Source organism: Schistocerca nitens, chromosome 3 (assembly GCF_023898315.1).
Source record: "Schistocerca nitens isolate TAMUIC-IGC-003100 chromosome 3, iqSchNite1.1, whole genome shotgun sequence".
NCBI lineage: Eukaryota > Metazoa > Arthropoda > Insecta > Orthoptera > Acrididae > Schistocerca > Schistocerca nitens.
Window position 1 is genome coordinate 918,769,494 of NC_064616.1, and position 20,235 is coordinate 918,789,728.

Consider the following 20,235-nt stretch of genomic DNA (forward strand, 5'->3'; position numbering starts at 1 on the left):
TCACCAGTGGTGTACGGCCAGTGTAGGAGATCGCTCCCCACACCATGATGCCGGGTGTTGGCCTTGTGTGCCTCGGTCATATGCAGTCCTGAATGTGGCGCTCACCTGCATGGTGCCAAACACGCATACGACCATCATTGGCACCAAGGCAGAAGCGACTCTCATTGCTGAAGACGACATGTCTCCATTCGTCCCTCCAATCACGCCTGTCGCGACACCACTGGAGGCTGGCTGCACGATGTTGGGGCGTGAGCGGAAGACGGCCTAACGGTGTGCGGGACCGTAGCCCAGCTTCATGGAGACGGTTGCGAATGGTCCTCGCCGATACCCCAGGAGCAACAGTGTCCCTAATTTGCTGGGAAGTGGCGGTGCGGTCCCCTACGGCACTGCGTAGGATCCTACGGTCTTGGCGTGCATCCGTGCGTCGCTGCGGTCCGGTCCCAGTTCGACAGGCACGTGCACCTTCCGCCGACCACTGGCGACAACATTGATGTACTGTGGAGACCTCACACCCCACGTGTTGAGCAATTAGGCGGTACGTCCACCCGGCCTCCCGCATGCCCACTATACGCCCTCGCTCAAAGTCCGTCAACTGCACATACGGTTCACGTCCACACTGTCGTGGCATGCTACCAGTGTTAAAGACTGCGATGGAGCTCCGTATGCCATGGCAAACTGGCTGACACTGACGGCGGCGGTGCACAAATGCTGCGCAGCTAGCGCCATTCGACGGCCAACACCGCGGTTCCTGGTGTGTCCGCTGTGCCGTGCGTGTGATCATTGCTTGTACAGCCCTCTCGCAGTGTCCGGAGCAAATATGGTGGGTCTGACACACCGGTGTCAATGTGTTCTTTTTTCCATTTCCAGGAGTGTATGTTCCATGACTCTCTAAATAGCTCAGAGCTTTCTCCTTTGGGGTTCAGCTCGCTCTTGATCCCAAGAACAATTTAAGCATGAGAACTTTTCTAGAGGGTGGTAAATTTGGGAACTTTGTTATGAATACTTCAACAATTTCCTGATAGAATTTTGACTGTAGGAGTGTCTATACTCTGAGCATGGTCTGATTTTGCTATCTACATATTGAGCAGTGAGTGTTCATTAGAGTACCTGAAGCTCTAACCTACCCTAAAATGCATCCCATTTCACTCGACAAATTGTCTGCGAAAGTAGCTTCTTCCTTCGTCTAGTGCACCCCTGATCTGTTAAGGGGAGACCTGCAATTCCTCAGTTGATAACACAGGTCCAAAAGGAGCTGAGAGAGAATGCAAGGGACTCTTCTGCCAGAATTTTTGACATATTTGCACATTTGCTTTTTGAAAATCTCCATGAGACATTCTGCCTCACCATTGGATTGTGGATGAAATGGAGGTGGCTTCACATGCTGGATGCCATATCATGAACAAAAATCTTCAAATGATTGAAATAAAGATTGAGGAACCATCATACTGGGTAGGCATTCTAAAGAAAAAAATTGCTGACAACACCTTGACTCTTGTGTTGGCTGTGGCAGATGTGCAATGAACAACATCAGGAAACTTCAAAAAGGCATCAAAAACCAACAACCCCAATGCATCTAAATAATTTCCAGCAAAGTTAATATGGAATCTTTCCCAAGTCAGCAAGGGTGCTGCCAAGGGTAAAAACACTGCACTGTGCCACCTGTTCATTTGAACACTTGTGGCAAGCCACAACCAGACACTACACCTCATGATCATTACCAGACTAGAACGTGCACTGATGTACCAATTTTTTTAGTGTGAGAGTCTCCACAGTGACCTTGATGTGACAGGTTGAGAGCCATACACAGTAGTGCTCAAATCACTATACAGTGGATACCCCCTTCCACCGACAAGAGAATGACACAATCAAACAGGGAAAGGCAATGACAGAAAACATACAAGTTCTGCAATCTTTCAGATGCACAGTCCAGTTGACGATCAGCCCACCTGTGTAGCATCATGTGCACAACTTTTTTAAGCTCTGGGTCTGCAGATGTGGCTGATGCAATTCTGAAGCTGGTAATGGGGTAACCATCAATAGTCTGTCTAGCTTTCATATCAAGTTAAAAATAAAACTGTCTTTCATGACCAAACAATGGATCAGGCCCCATGCTTAGCTGAGACAATGCATTTGCATTTGCCTGCTGTGACATAGAGCAGAAATGAATCTTGTAATTGTGTCACGACAAATAGAAGGTCCAACACTGAAGGTCATGAGCAACTTTGTCAGGTAAAGCACCTAATGGCTAAACCAAGGAAACAAAGACTTATGAACTGTGACTAAGTGGAATTTTATACCATCTAAGATTACATGAAATTTTTGTGTGACATAAAAGAGTACAGGGGCTTCTTTTTTGACTTGTGAATAGTGCTGCTGAGATCTGTTGAGCATTGTGGATGCAAAAGTGATGGGTTGCTCAAAGACATCCACATGATGATGGACCAGAACTGCCCCAACCACATACTGGGACACATCTATGGTAAATATGAATTGTTTATCAAGTTAGAAGGCCAAAAGACAAGACAGAGAGGGTAATTTGTTTTTAAGCGGCACAAATGCATGCTGACAGGCCAGAAACCGCTTGAAAGAAAAGCTTCTATGAAGCAGTTGGTGCAGAGGGTGAGCCAGAGTGGCTGCACCTCGAAGAAACCTGTGAGAATAAGGTATTTTACCATGGAACATCTGTAGTTTCCCCAAATTGGTCAGATGAGGCAAAATTGACATGATGTTCCAGGGGTTGAACACCCTGTCTGGAAAGTTCATGACTGAAATACATAATAGAGGGTTGAAGAAAATGGTGACTTAGTAAGATTATACTGTTTGCAAAAAAGTAAACAAAGAACAGAGGTTATGTAAGTATTCTTCTGTTATAGCACCCATTACTACAATATCATCAAGATAGTTGATGCAGGAAGGAATCTGTGCCATAAGTTGATCCATAAAGCATTGGAAAATAGCTGGGGCACTAGCTACACCCAACATTAAAACACTGATATTGATAAAGACCAAAAGGCATGTTCATGACAGGCCATTGTTTCAATGCATCATCTAATGGATCCTGCAGGTATGCATTACCTAAGTCAGTTTTGGAGAAGAATCGGTCCCTGGCCACCTTTGAAAGTAATTGATCAGTTTGAGGCAGAGAGTATGTGCCAATAACAGATTGTGCTCTGGTAGGAACTTTATTGTCTCCACAGAGTCATAGCCAGCTTGATGGCTTTCTGACAAGCACCAATGTCATAGCCCACTTACTTGTTGAAAACTGTTGGACAACACCTCATTGTGTCAACTGATCCAATTTGGACTTAACTTGTAAGGTCACATGTATGAGCTGTGCCTGGAAAAATGCAGCCAAGCTGAAGGTTTCAGCATTTTATCTCCTGTGAAGTTGTTCACACAGCATAACCCCTCAGAAAACAAATGAAAAAATTCAGAACACAATGAATCTAAGTCTTGATAAGGAGCTTTATGCTATACAAGATGTACAGCGTCAGTAATAGAAAACTCAAAAGCAACAAAAACGTCTAACTCAATCAAATTCTTAATATGAGGATCATTAACAACCAAATATATGTTAGGAAGGACTACAGATTTGTAAGTCATAGTGGCAGTAGACTGTACAAGAACAGGAATATACCATTCATTGTCCCTTACCAGGTGTTTGAGAGGAGCCAATGGTGAAGAGCCCTGCCTTGCATATGTTTGAAAGTTGAGGAGCAAGACAGTCACTCCTGTGTTCACTTGCAGTGACAATTGTTTGTTCAGCACAGACACTTCAATAAAGAGTTTAATCTTACCTGCAGGCAACAGTGAAATAGAATAAATGTCAATGTCCATTTGTTCAGAGGAAGGCTGAGAATGATAAACTGATACAGTGTGGTCTTTCTTGTGACACTTGTGGCACACTCCCTACCACCTGGGTATGCAGCCACCTAATGTTGCATATAGCAAGATGGCCTTGATGGAAGTGCTGCATGGTGCCTTTTTTCTGTCATCAGTGGGATTGTCTGTTGCAGCTATGTTTCCTGAACAGCAGTAGCTTCCTCTTTGCTCATCAAGGCTGTTGCTGTGCACCACGGTGGTTCATTATCAAAATGGGGATGTTCCTTTCCAGTTTGATTTTTTGGCCTGTAGTGCAGGAGACATAAAGGTTTAAAACGTCTTCCAAGGATGGATCCTCACATTGAATGGCTCTCTGAAGAACTTCCTTATATGCTGCTAGACAGAAGACCACATCTCTAACCATGGAGTCTGCACAGGATTCCTTGGAGGTTTTAGCAAAAAAGCAACACATATGTCTCAAACCCTACAGTTCTGCTGCCCTATCCCAATAAAACTGGTGTGGCGTGGGTGCACTAGTGATGATAAGTAGACAACAAACTGCAGATAACATCAAAACAAGTGAGGCTGATTCCTGCAAAGAGTCTAAGTGATACAACAACTGGTACATGCAAGGAAGAACCAATGACAAAAACAAAGTATTATAAGTGTCTGCAGCTATCACGCTAAATGCAAGGACATGCTGGTGGAGACATATTTAATAAGCTTCCCAATCCTTATAAGAGTCATTATTTGGCAGGAATGGCAGTGAGTGAACCTCATACAGTAGAGTCTGAACACTCAACATAGCCATGAGATTTTCTAAAGTGGCCACAGTAGGGTGCTGCTGCTGGAGAAATGATTGAAGTACTGCCTCCCTGGAGAAGTAAATGAAAAAAAAACAGTCAGTGAAGCTGAGCACACTAAAGTTTCACCTGTTGGCACTTGTGTTCTAACTCTGAACACAATAAAAGCCACAGTTACAAGAAATCACAGCATGACAGCATACACATAAGTAGTATAATGCAGTTTAGTGTCATATTCAAGACTGCTGGTGGGAGCCAGTGCATGGAAATATAAAAGAGCATTTGCCCACCAGGAGCCACTGGCTATTGGCTGCAGGTGATTGAGGCACTGGCGATGATTGGTGTCTCTGGTGAGGGCCTGGAGCACGTGAATGGCATGCTACTCAAATTTGTGATGCCCACCGTGGTAGTCGTGGTGGGGGTGTAGCAATGTGCAGGTTACTACATAAATTTTTCTCTTTGAAATTGCAGTAGTTAAAATTAACAAGAAATAAAAACTCATAGTACTAACCAATTAACTTCTCAGCTCTCATGAGCTTGTTGGTAGATGCTGCGACCTCATTCTCCAGTACTTTTTTCCTTTGATTTGCCTCATTTAACTTTGCATTAAGTTCTGCTAACTGTTCTTCTAGCTTCCTAACTTGTGCACGTTTCTCTTCTAGAAGAGCAACGGTTGCATTGTATTCTCTTTCTGCAACTTGTAATTTGGCTTTCTTGGGTGCAACTTCCTGAAAAATTGTTTGTGATGAAAATTGATTAACAGTTGTCATCTGTTACTGAATACAGAGGGTTAACATTAGCTACATAACAATTTTTAAAAATGAATATGATTAATTTGAAAAAATTACAGTAAAGTAAATTAGGGAAGTGATCATCGACACAATTTCTTAACACATCTGTAAGACATACACATCTGTAAGACGTATATTACCTTGTACATTGAGTCGATTTATGTCTATGTCATTTATCACATTAACAGTTCTTTGACCTCCTTCACCATAGAATGTGTTACACTGTTTCCATTATAATAAAATAGGAAACTTAAATAAAAGATTTAAAAACAGAATGAATAAAGCATTCAAAAAACTTGATATCTGGGCACCCAAAGTAAAATGGAAAACTCACATTTCATTAATCTGGTGTTTCCTACAGACAACAGAAGTACACCTGTTTAACAAAATATAATTCTTCCAGCTTTGTACATAAATACCCTCTGACGGCTACTCAGTGCTGTGTCTGTGACCTGGAATGTATGATATGGTACATGATTTGACACCCTTACATACGTTTATAGCTCATACAATATAGAGAATATTTAGGAACAAGAACTAGTAAAATTCATTGTCAGTTTTTACTGAATAAATATAGGTCACTGATTCCCTTTTTTGTTCATTAATAATCCATTAAAAGTGATGCCAGCTGTTGATATTCCTCCCTATATCAAAGAGAGAAATCCACAGCTTTTATTGATACCTTGTTTTGTATTTTAATCCAAAAACTTTAGAGGTTGTATGAACTATTACAAATATCAGGTTATTTTGCAATGGAAATTTTGAAATTTTATTTGTTAAAATTCTAATGATGTTCATGGTTTCAGTTCATAAAGTGCCTGGACATCTGTGATTCTTATGAACCAGATGTAAGCAAATGTAAGTTATTATACAACAGGCTGAAATGTTTATCTCTAATTGTACTATGTAACATGAGTGGTGTGCCCCTTTATGATGATCTCAAATGGACAACAATCACTGTAAAATGAAGGCAAACGTTTAACTAAAACTATAAGCAAAATAAAAAAGTCAACTTTGCAATCAATGAGTTCAGATGTCACAGTATCTGGAAGCTCTGTGAGAAATACATCTGCAGCAGTCTTCAGGTTTACGTGAACCACTCAAGAAGTTCAAATACTCTCTCTAATGGTAATACACCTCCCATCTTGTTGGAAAGAAAGAATTTCCCCATGTAGTGACAATGTGAATAGATCTACTACTCATCTATTTATCTCATCATAGAAACGTAGCAAGTTTCCCATGGAAACTTTTCACCACTGAGGAACAATGTGATGATTATACCTATTGCCAGATAATTCTCTGCTTGTTTCCATGTACTAGCTTGACAGACAGGTTAATGAACATCTGTTAACTTCCTGTAGGAATAAACTGTGACTATAACTGCCTGTAAATCAAAGCTGATGACAAGAAGCTGGACATGATATTCCTCACTGTAAATTACAACAATGCCTTTGTTACCTCTGTGATGCATGACATCATTCATCTTGTGCTGGATATAGTCCCTAACTACTGTAGCATTAGGAGTGCATTGGAATCAGAAGAAAAGAAGACTTACCAGTATGGGAAACGGGAATACGGATAACTGTATACGCAACAAACTGTTCCCATAAATGTCTATACAATACATATAATTCAGCACAATGAAATATACACGTTTACACTGTACAAGGGACAAAGGCTGACTGGAACATTAACATGGCAGCTCATCAGATCAGTTAGAATTCAAAGATCATGCTTTATGTGGTTGATGTGACCTATTGACGCCACACCACTATCAGAAACCTACATTGCTCCACATGACTCCTAAACCTGTTTCAATGTCTCTGTAAAACTGGGGTCATTTTACTGGTCATGTCAATCCTTTCTTTCTCTACCTTACTTCTTGGGAGGGCAGGGAGTCTATTACAGGACCAAGGCTCTGCTATGTTCATGTAGAAGTAGGTCACAATAGTTATGCAGACATGACAAGGCCTACACGAGATAGACTATCCTGAAGAGCTATAATCAAACCAGGCTTTGTACTGAAGACCAAAACAACAATGATGTAAGTGTGGCTAGACCCACTGACAAAAATAAGAAAATTTTATGCCTTCACTGAGATATTTAGTACACAATGATCCTACTTAATGCAGCCTCGTGATACTACTACTACTAATATAGAACTGGTGCTGCAGTATTGTATATGGATGCCAATAATCTACGTCACTTAATCTACAAAGTATTAAGCTTACGAAAGTAACATAAAACAATATATACACTGATTTTTTAAATATCTGAGTGATCAAAACTTGGCATTCAGTGTGATATGTCTACATATGGCCATACCTATACGCTAAATTATATGCTGTACATTATATTCCAAAGCCTCTGAAACTTATAAATTTACTTTAATAATTCATAAACTGTCAGTTAGAAGAGCTGTTATTATCTTGACTGAATGGATACACATGTAATCTAAAAACAATTTGTGTGAAACCTCCACACAGCTATTCACATAGTAGCCACTGGTGTGTAGTGCATCACTGAGTGAATTAGAAGCTTCCTACAGTTTTCTGTCATATGGCACAGGTCTTGGAAGTTGAAACCAAAACATGCCATAAAATTTCTGAAATATCTAGTTGAAGCCTTCACAAGATTCAGAACTACTGAGCCACGATCTGTCCTGGGGTAATGCTGTAAATTTTGAGCTTCATTGAAATTCAGTGATCAAGGCTGGCCTTCTCCATCTTCTCTACCAGTCAATGGAATGATCTGAGTATGACCTCAGAGTATAGATGACAGGCATCATTCCATCAAATGTCTGCAACAGTCTTCAGCTAGTTGCACTCTGTTTCTCTACGGCAGCCAGAACAACTTCTTAAATGTGCAGAAAGCCTCTGGATGAACACACAAAGTGCACATGATGATCTGTCTTATTCTTTGATGCCATTTCCATGATGGGTACCATTATTTGCCTTATATGTAAACTGTTGATGATAAATGCACACTTTTCTTATTGATATGTGACTTATCAGGCTTCCCAACACTTTAAGTGTCAGACTTGTTGATAATGGGGTGGGTGTAGTAGCCTAAGTTCTTCCCAATCCCTGTCTCCCCTGTGCAGGATACCTGGATCTACCACTGACCCAACACTCACAACCAAGATGATAAGGTTTTCATTTTTTGCAATTTATTGCTCATAACACATAATTTTACATGCATGTGTGTTTCAAAATAAGTATAAAGTTTTTACAATTACAATTTTTTTAGTTTACAAGTTCTTCTCAATCCCTGTCTCCCCTGTGCAGGATACCTGGACCTACCACTGACCCAACACTCACAACCAAGTTGATGAGGTTTTCATTTTTTTCAATGTATTGCTCATAACACGTAATTTCACATGCATGTGTGTTTTAAACTAATTATAAAGTTTTTACAATTACAATTTTTCTAGTTTACATTATTTATTATTACATTATAATTCATGACAAATTCAAGTTTTAAGGGCATTTTTGGATAAGCCACTGCTTGACTCACTTTTTAAAAGTATCCCGTCAATATCTTAACTTCATTTGGTAATAAATTATTTTAAAAATCTCCTTTGAAATAGGAGCTTTTCGCTGTTAGAGTTAATCTTCTGTTAAACATATAAAAGTCTTTTCTATGCTTTGTTATATAGTTGTGAATATTCACATTCCTTTTTGTGGTCTTAGTGTCTTATTTCACTAGCATTATAGTTTCTAGTATATACATGGCATAAACTGTGAGACTATTTTGTCTAATTGATGAGCGTTTGCAAGAAGTTCCTGGATTTACTTTTCATATGATCCTCAAGCTTGCTTCTAAAGTATGAAAACCCTTTTCATTTAGTTTGGCATGCCCCATCCCACAGTATTATTCCATGACAAGAAAGGGTACACTAATCCATAATACACAGCCCTTAGGGTTTCAGAATTAAGATACGGTGATAATCTTCTTAATATGTATAGCCTTGGTGTTTTTTTTTACAGACATAATCAGCTTGCTGCTTCCATGAAAGTCAATCACCTATGCATAAACCCAAGAATTTATGATCTGTACAGGTTTTTGGTAGACTTTCATCAATCACAGTATACTTTCTGTTTGGGCCACTTGGTTTAAAATGAATAATATTAGTTTTTTCTATGTTAACTTTTAGGTTGTCTCTTTCAAAGTGGGGTCTTGGATGTTCAGTAAAGTTACGTATCTCTTAAACTAGTCTGGGCTCACTTTCAGCATTGCAGACACCAGATGTATCATCTGCATACATAGTGATCATTTTCTTATTGTCAAGAGAACTTTACATAGCATATGAATAAGACTGGACCTATAATCGAACCCTGAGGTATACAATTTGTTTAACACTTCTAATACCGAGTATTTGTTGTTACACTGAGTATCATTGGAGTCTTTAGAGACCCCAATGGAATTTATTTTTTATTAAGGATAGTTTTAATAATGGTAAAATTAAATCACATTCCTTATTTTTCCCACAATCTAAAACATGATGTCAGTGACATTACATTAAATTAAAATGCATATTTTTTTAAATTATTTATTTCTGTAAAATTTACAAATGATTCTCATGAAACTACAAACATTTCTGATTAAATTCAGAATTGACATTTATGACACATTACACTTACAAAAATAAATTGCTGAGTGGTTTTTACACACAGAACATCCACATTTTGAATATTTATTGGTGAATTTTCTATCCTCAGACCTTTTACAAAATGGACACCTTCCTCTTTTTTTTTGTCTGTACTGTTGATGGAAGTACTGGGGAAATAATTTTGTCTGGCCTTCTTCCAACGAGCTGCTTTCCTAATTCTATGAGAAATGCCCATCTCTTGTAGTTGGTCCTTTCTGCCCAGTGTGGCGTAAGATGTATCCATATGATAAATGGATTCAGTGCACTGATATCAATTATGTTGTAAAATAATACCATTGCCCACCTTCTGTTCATCCTCTTTGTAGTGTACATTCTAACCAGCTTTTCCATGGTATCTACTCGTGATTTTGCTTTATTATAATCCAGAATCATTACTGGCTCGCATTCTTCACAATCTTCCACTTCCTTCCTTGAATGCATTGTGCTGAGCAAAGTTACAACTTTTCCCTTTTTCGGACAGTATGAAACAATTGAAGCATGCTCTTGGAATCCAAAAATACATGAATATTTGACTTGACTTTTGGCCTGAGAGAAAGCTTGTGGTAGTTCTCTTTCATTTTTTCTAATTGTTCCTAAGAGTGTGAGATCAATTTTCAGAAGTTCTCTTGCCAAACTAAGGCTAGTGAAAAAATTATCAGTTGTTACATTTCTGCCACTGTTTTCTAAGTCTTTCACCATATCTAAAGCAACTCTCTTGCCTTGACCAACTTCACGAGATTCATTTTCTTGTTAACCAGTGTAAACTTGGAGACTGAGAATGTAAGACGTTGCACTATCACATACAGCCCATAATTTCAACCCACATTTTCTGGTTTTGAAGGAATATATTGCCAAAATGGCCCTCTACCATGAAATGCCACAAGTTTTTCATCAATTTTTATGTTGCTGTGAGGAACATATGCTTCTTGAAATGTGTGTACCCACATTTCAAATATTTCTCTAATGGGAGCCAGCTTGTCAGAAGCACAGTTGTGATGCCTCACATATGCGTCATCAAATTGGATGCACCTTGAAATTTGCATAAAGTGATTTCTAGCCATTGCTTCACTAAAAATGGGTCTACCATCCTCTTTGTTCCACAGATGTGTAACTGCTTCATTATGGGCCTTATAAGCACCCGCTAGGATCAAGACACTGATAAAGCACTTCAGTTCAATGGCATCTACTGGTTTCCATTTACTACCATAAACAAGACTACCCTCTTTGTTAGTCCACGTTAGAATTACATCAACAATGTTTCTCCTAAGAAACAACTGAAAAGCTCATTCTATGGAGTCTACATTTTTCACTGCAAATTTTGTTGGACCTGGCTTTACTCGCATTATGTTCCATCTCTCTTCTCCTCCAGAAGCTCTTCTCAACTTGTGTTTGTGGCACAATTCTTCTTTGTTTTTAGACCTACACACATACACACACACACACACACACACACACACACACACACACACACACACACACACACAAATTAAAATAAATAAATAAAAATACAAGGGTATATTTTAGCGCTAGACCCTGATGCACATTTACAAAAATACTATGTGTACCTCCATATAACAGTCAGAAATTTGTGTTACTTCCTGTTCAGGCTGGACATCTGTACTGTCCAAATCTTCTTTTGAACTTCCGTCCGATTGAGGAATATTCTCTTCTAAGACGTCAATTTCTCCATCGCTGCCTGAGACATCAGAAACTATATCGCTAATATCACTATTTGATTCTCCAGGTAGAGGATTATACTGCAGTAATGTTTCAAGCATTTCGTCTTCGGAAAGGTGACAAGACATTTTCCACTAAATGCAACACACACAATAGTAGTCTCCACTTGTATGGAACAAATAACTGTCGGCTTATAAAGTATTGGCAACAATCACACGTGACAACAATATTTACAAGAATAAAACAAAGGAAATACAGCAACAGTTATGGATTCAATGCAGCATTATTGGGTAATAATACTGCAAGAGAGAAATGGGGTTGCATTTAACCCCAATGTATTCAATGGTTATCTCTTGATTTTCTGCAAAACTAAATATTTTCAAAAAGTTATATTAATATATTATGAAACCATTACTTAATTCAGAAAAATCTGAATTTTTCATAATTTTTAGGATTAGGAAATAAGGTATATTTTACAGAAAATTACGGCCTAGGGTCATTATAGACCCAACGGTATTAGGAGGGATATTTCTTATACTTGACCTTCTCCTCTCCAGTATTTCTCCATTAGAGTATATAATCTCTGTGCACTGCTGTCTACCCTTTAAATATGTTTCTAGCAATTGCATGTTTTCAATGACTCAACTCTTCACAATTTTTGATTGAAGCATGTCATGATTTATGCCATCAAAATTCCTTGAGAGTTCCAGAAATACTCCTGCTGCTTACAATTTTTCATTTATTTTTTCAAGTATATGATGGACAAATTGCACTGTTGCTGACATGGTACTTTGACCTCTTCTGAAACCACGTTAGAAATCAATTAATGTGTCAGCATTGTTGTAATGTTCCAGGATTTTTTATATGTTATTTTCTCTGTGAGTTTGCTGAAAGTTGAGATTATTGTAATGGGTCTGTAGTTCTGTAGATGCTTTATTTCACCCATTTTGTATATTGGTTTAACTACAGCCAGTTTCAACTTATCAGAGAACACACTGTTTTTGAAAACACAGTTCATTAAATGAACTAGTGGTTCCATTAGTTCATGTTTGCATTTTGAGATGACACTCATCTGCTTTATTTCTTCATCAGTTGTCCTCGGTGTTGACATACTGCATTGCTACACTGGCTGAAAAATGGTGTTTGTAATTTGGACAGTGACTATTGTAAATAATGTAGCCGACTGATGCACAGTTGTGTTTCACAGTTTTTTACTTTCACTTTTCACAACCCCCCAATAATACACAGCTATATATGGCCAGTCCACTATTGTTCTAACTTCCCATAAGCCTCATTAATAGTTAGCAGGTGAACATCCACATACTGCTACGAGAGTTCCCTGTTGAACATCAATGACCAGTAAAAATATAACCACATAGTTCACAGTTCTTTCGGAATAATCTGGTAATAATCAGGTAAGTACAGAGCAGACACTGTCATTGTTTTAACACACAGCATAATTGTGTTACACTTATTTCACAGTTAAGTTGATGCATTGTTGTTGTTCTAACCAGCACAGGTTCCTTGTCTGAAACTCGGCCGTGGACTGACTGACTTGTGACCAAAAATTGGGCCTTAAATATCATCACAATAATAGGTGCTGAAACTACACATTGTTCGAATTTGAATTTACAGAAATTACAATTAAAACTTAACTCATTAAATTAACTGAATACATAGAAAAATATCTTCTTTTTAACAGTTCCTTCTACTACAAGAGTTAGGCCACATTATTTGTTTAAATCGCAAAATTAACAAATATCATAAGGCAACAATACTTTTGATAAAACTGTTAATTACTTTAAAGTTAATTAAAGGCTGGCTTTGCTAACATGTTTTCGAATAGCACCAAATAGATACTTTAAGATTACTAGTAGTTGTTCCTTCAAATGTTTATAATTAGTACAGAATTTATATTTGTTTGTAAGTCAACAATAGAATTTAAGTTATGAAACAATTACTGATTTCGCCCTATAATGAAAGATACTAACTAGGAATAGTCTTTAAAACTGAGGTCCAACCTTTCTCTTTTATGGAAATGCAGATAATATTCATGTATGTTAATGGTAATTAGTTCAAATTGAGAAAATGAATTTTAAGGAGGCAGATGGCAAAACAAGAGGGCAAGTAAAAATATCCCAGCTTCCTTCAATAGAAGGAACAGATTTCATTTTTTAATCCTGCTGCTTTTTTGTTTCTAAGGATATCAGTAAGTTGCAGGATGTCATATGTGCTTACTGCTGGTAGTGTACTGCAGTTCAGTTTGTTACTGGACTCAAATGTGCGCTGTATAGCCTGTTACATAGGGACATCATTTTTGATAGTATCTATGAAGTAATTATTAAAAACATTGCTGACTAGAGGGGGACCAGAGATATCTTCATTATTCACAGTTAATTGTACATTACTAATTTTAGTTTCTGTTTCATTGTTTCTGATTTTATTTACAATTGACCAGGAAGTCTTTGAAATGTTATCTGAACCTTGTATCTATTGATTGGTTCTTTCTGATTTTAAGCACCTGACTTCTTTGTGGTTCTTATATTTGTATTGCTTGTAGAGTTCTTTATGTAACTCTGAGTTAGTCTGTGTAAGCTATACATGTTTTCCATTTTTACTTACAGATCTTTTGTTTTAAAATCTAATGGCACAGCCAGCCATGGTGGCCAAGCGGTTCTAGGTGCTACAGTCTGGAACCATGCGACTGCTATGGTCACAGGTTCGAATCCTGCCTCGGGCATGGGTGTGTGTGCTGTCCTTAGGTTAGTTAGGTTTAAGTAGTTCTAAGTTCTACGGGACTGATGACTTTAGAAGTTAAGTCCCATGGTGCTCAGAGTCATTTTTTTCCCTAATGGCACAGGTTTTGATTTTGAAGACTGATTTTTCTGGATACTCACTTTTTGTAATGGCATGGCTCTATTTAAGTGCTCAGTCAGAATTTCTGTGAACATGTTTCATTTATTGTTGATCCCAATGGTAGTCATAACTGATTCCCATGATAAAAAAAAATGGCTCTGAGCACTATGGGACTTAACACCTGAGGTCATCAGTCCCCTAGAACTTAGAACTACTTAAACCTCACTAACCTAAGGACATCACACACATCCATGCCTGAGGCAGGATTCGAACCTGTGACCGTAGCGGTCCCGCGGTTCCAGACTGAAGTGCCTAGAACCGCTCAGCCACACCAGCTGGCAATTCCCATGATTCTTGTTTTAAACTATGTCTTATTGTAACAATGTTGTTTGCAGATTGTCTTCACCTGTGCTCATACATTTTTCTTGGTTTGAATTTCGTATAACATTTTAGCACAATCGTTTGGCCCAAATGATCTCAGGTGTCACCATTTATGATGTCAGTTAAGATGATGTGGTTGTAATTTGTGATAACATGATCAATTGAACTACTATGTGTGTTAGCTTTTCTGATGGGTACTAATCCAAGAAGATCTTTAGCCCCATAAAACAGGATACAATCTGTGAAACGTTTGCTTTTCTGACCATCATGTAGAGTGTTAATGTTCAGATCTCCCAGAATGGCAAGGTTTACACTTCTACAACCTGACATTAATTTACTTAAAACTCCATCAAATTATTTCAGAAAAGCATCAAAATTTCCACATGGGGGTGGGGTGGGGGTCTATATACACCTATGACATAGAAAATAACAGTGCAAAATGTGAGTTTAAGAACTGTAATTTCGAAATCTTTGTCAACACAGAAATTGCCCCCCACAGCTATTTTTCCATGGTGATTAAGAACTTACATTTTCTTGAGTAGATGGCAACACCATAACTTTTATTATGTGTTCTGCAGTAGAACATAGTTATATTGTAGCCTTCTAGTTTACAATATTGAATGTTGTCCACTGTTTTCTGGTGTTCTGTAACTATTACTACATGTGGAGACAGTTTTGTGGTAAATTATTCAAAAGCTTTCATTTTGTTTCCTGAGCCCTGCACATTATAGTCCAAAAGAGATAAGCTATTTTTGTGTAGACTGAAGTCTGTGTGAGGCACATATGAAACACATACACTTGCATCTGGTGTTGTACTGGTGGAAGATTTTATTGTTCTAAAAAAATGTCACTCTTATCCTGCCGATGTATTGTTTTACTGACCTGGCATTTCGTGGTTGATTCTACCAAGTAGTCATTACTTTTGTCCTTGAGAGGGATGGCCTCTGTAGCACAGCACTGCACATTTAATTTGCTGTTCACTGCTCCTTGGATCCATGTTATAATTAAGTCCTTCGCTAGACTGTTGAGATGTAAGCCATGAGATGTGTGGAATTTTCCTACTATGCAGCTTATGTCCACAAACGTAACATTTTTTAATCTCATGCACGTATTTAGTATCTTCTTATTTGTGCTTAACATTCTTTGTTTACACATAACCAGATTGGCAAGTCATGTCAATAAGAAACAGAGAAGACGATAATGTTTGAGTTTCTCAGCTTGTGAAGCCTTCTTTTGGGTGAGATAAATTTGTCTTTCATCTCGTTTTTTTGCTACATCATTTGTTCTCACTAAGAACATGAAAAAGTCATTATTAGTTTATTGCTGTTTTCATGTCACAGTTCATGGAGGTCACTGCCTGAAATTTTGTGCCTGGTTCCACTATGCTAGTTATTTTGTGATTGCTGCTAGACTGAAATTCAACTGCTATGTTCTGTCCTTGACTATCTGCAAATAGGTTTATTTTACACATTTTTGCTGGTTGATGATAACTGTTTTTAGGCCTGTTGGTGCTTGGGTGTTGCATGGTGGCACTGTTTGTTTTGTCTTTTTTGTCCATATTAGTTGATAATCCATCTTGAGGAACATTGATTTTGATTCACTGTCAGTGGCTACATCCATTTTTCCTGTGGTAGAAATTGACTCTGTTGTTTTTTGTTTCAGATGTCCTTTTTCTTCCCATGTGGTTTGACACAGCTCATTGAGATTTCACAGCCTACAGTTGAAAGCACTTCAAAAGGGTTTATGTGCACAAAGATTGTGTCATTGGTACATTTACCGTGTACATGATTTTGCAGTTCTTGCGTGCTCTTTTTATAAGTGACTTTAGTCCACTTTTCGCTAGCAGGCACAATGCTTTGTGGAACTTGTCAAGTATTTAGATCACTTTTTCAAAGCAAAAAGTTCTCACTGAAGGGATCCTGTATTTTCTGGGGAAGAGGTATGGCCCATGCAAGAGGATAGGATTGAGGTATCTGTGACATCTCTCGTATGTGAGCCAGTAGTTCATGCAACACCCGCATTTTCAACAGCTTCCAGTTGCTTGACAGCTGTCAGGGAAACAGCTGTTTATGAACAGACTTAACTTATCCCATAGCCAGGACCAGAATTGACAATAAACCTGCATTGTGGCTAGGGCAATTATTTCTTAACATTAAACAAATAATTTTAAATTTACACACTGATTCTCTTTTAATTTTATGATCTGTTTTGACACCAGGATTAATGGTTTCCTTTATGAGCTAAAGGTACAATACCCAAGAATGTGGTTTTTATCACAACAAGAGAAAAACCTAGGGATTATATTTATTGAGATCCTGAAGCAGTAAGAGCTTTATTCCTTGAGCTGCAATTATTTGTTTTAGTGATAATTCTATTAAATGATGAAACAGCTCTGTAGAAGTCAACTTAAAATATTTTCATATTTATTAACACCAGAATCATTATGATGATCAGTCACCACATCACCTCCATAACAACATATGTGACAGAGTGGTATGATATTTGCAATATACTTTCACTATTTAGTTTTTCATAATTAATAACATGAAATTTACAATTTGATACTCAACTGCAGACTCACAATGTAATTTTAGATTCTGGATGACCTAGACATGTTATCAAGTTGGTTACTTAATGTGATTCAATCAACTAAATGATGTTGAGGTTGTCAATGACTACTGCACGCTATATGAATTGTTGTCCTTCTAAAACAAAACAAGATAATGAAGTTTCTAAATCATACCTGATCCTGTCCTGAGTTAATAAACTTTTTTGGCAATGTTAATTCTGATTTTGGTTGTACAGTACAAAATTCTTGATCTCCATATAAATATGCTATACACAGAAGTATTTATGAAATTATAGTTTCTTCTAAAATGCTTGCAGTAGCGTTACACGTCTTTGCAACCTATTATGTAAATGAACTACAGTATGGAGTTTTAATATCATATAGGTTTTACTTTACAAATAGATGTTGTGTCTATGAAAAATGTCATTTGTTTTATATCATTTTTAACTAATGCCATGTGGACCTGATTACTTTCTAAATTTAATTTACACAATGACAAATTTTATTTGTCATCCAACAAATTAAGGAGCACTATTATATTTCAAGAATACATTCAATTTCTGTGAAAAGAACTTAATAATAGTACAAAATCTCAATGTAAACAAACTTTGTGGTGTGGCATTCTTGAAATTTGACATTTTTATTTAATGATTGTATCAAACCACTTTTATTACCACTTTTATTCTCAGATTTTGTACATATAAAAAAGACAAAAGATTACTTAGTTTCTTACTGTTTGTAAAACCAGATGCTATGGCAGTCTTCAGTTTGAACAAATAGCTTCTAGAACATTCTGGAAAACATGGTTTGTTATACAGTACTGAATGCAAACCAAATTAGACAGTCTGCATTTAGTTGATAAGCTGTCATCAATCTGGAATCAATCAGACTGCTTTGAGTACTTTTAGTATGTCTTTTGTTATGTGTAATTATGTCTTGTGAACCAAGTTTCTTGTAATCAAAATATGTGATGAGAAACCAATGAAATAAAAATGTGGAAGTTAAAATTCATCTATGTGCCTCAGTCTTTATACTAAAAGCCCAGATGAACCTTATTTTGATCAGCCTTATTAATTGTAATCATCTCCTAGATGCCAACACCAAATGAAGATACTTATTGATGTGACATCTTCTCTTTTACTGCCAAGCAGTAAATGCAATGTTAGTCAGTAGAAGTGCATGCATAAAGTAATTGTAGTTTATCCAAAACTGGGTTGTTATACTGCACAACTACTTACATATAACGATAAAAGTAAAACTACATTATTACATTTTAATTACTGCCATGAAAGAGAGAAAAATCAGAGCATACAATATTATAATACGCAAAACAGAAAGTCTACTTAACTCTGAAATGGATAATTTTGATAATATAGTTGGAGATAAAATTGCGATCTATTGCAGATTACCATGTAATGAAACAGCCAAGACCACAAATAATCATTTATTTAAAATACTGATGCATTTTGGCCTTTATGCTGATCATCTTCAGATCTATGGCACCATATAGCTAAAGTCAGCAGCGCACAGAACACTTCCATGACGGCACAGTTCCATCATGCAACTGTTCTGTGTACTGCTCAATTCTGCCAAATGGTGGCATAGATTTGAAGATGGACAGCATAAATGCCTAAGCTAATAATCATGTTAAATACACAATTATTTGCAATCTTGACTGTTTCATTAAGTGATATGAAATCGATGATCAGTTGAAAGTAAAAATTGTAGGTGCTACTTTATATTATTTCTGCTTCTGGGAGAATTCACAGTGGCGACCAAAAATGGCTAAAACATGAAACTTTCCAAGTTGAACAAGGGGCACACTGACAACTTCTCCTAGCAAAAGTAGACTTTTTTTAATCAAAGCATCTAAGCTATAAAACTGTGGTACTAGATTTTGGAAATAAACAATACTTAAGATTTTAATGCTCTGGAACATGAGACCTATGATTGTCAGTAATTTTTGAAACAGTATGCTTTTGGAAAAGTAAGGTGTTATAAGGTAAGAGAAGAATGTGGGTCACTTAAAGACCTATATAAATCTATAAACAAATAACTATTTGCATTCTAAAAATTTCACCTTCATGTCTTTCCTCTGAATTTGAAATTATGGATATTAAACTACTTATGCTATTGTCATCAGTAATTAGGAAATTACAAAATAAATAATGAAGTTCTATGATCTTCTACTTGAATAAGTAAAAAGCCATTTTATGTAATTGTCAAATATGTATCAATATTATGAAAATGAATGTTGCTACTCACAATATAGCAGAGGTGCTGAGTCGCAGTCACACTGCCTGAGTCTGCAGTTGGTTGTGTGAGTTGTGTTTGCATCGTGTGTGTGTGTGTGTGTGTGTGTGTGTGTGTGTGTGAGAGAGAGAGAGAGAGAGAGAGAGAGAGAGAGAGTGTGTATGTGTGTTTGTGTGTGTCTGTCATCTATTGTTGACAAAGGCCTTACTGGCCAAAAGCTTTATTTGTGACAGTCCTTTTGTTGTGCCTATCTGTGATTCAGCATCTCTGCTATATGGTGAGTAGCAACTTTCCTTTTCATAATATCGGTACATTCCATCCTGGATTTGCCATTGTCATACATGTATCATTTATTTAAAAAAAACCGAATAAAAAAATAAAGTTATAGGGATATCGGAAATGGTCCAAGGACAAGTAGGATGCTTCCATCTT

The 20,235-nt window shown here is 37.3% G+C and overlaps 1 protein-coding gene across 1 annotated transcript in view; it reads right to left on the bottom strand.

The window, feature by feature from the left end:
* Positions 1-20,235, bottom strand: part of LOC126249484 (dynein axonemal heavy chain 7-like) — a 1,193,512-nt gene that overhangs the window by 365,919 nt on the left and 807,358 nt on the right. The window contains exon 39 of the mRNA XM_049951137.1: positions 5,137-5,353. Coding sequence (XP_049807094.1) covers positions 5,137-5,353 — 217 coding nt within the window. The remainder of the gene's footprint in view (positions 1-5,136; positions 5,354-20,235) is intronic.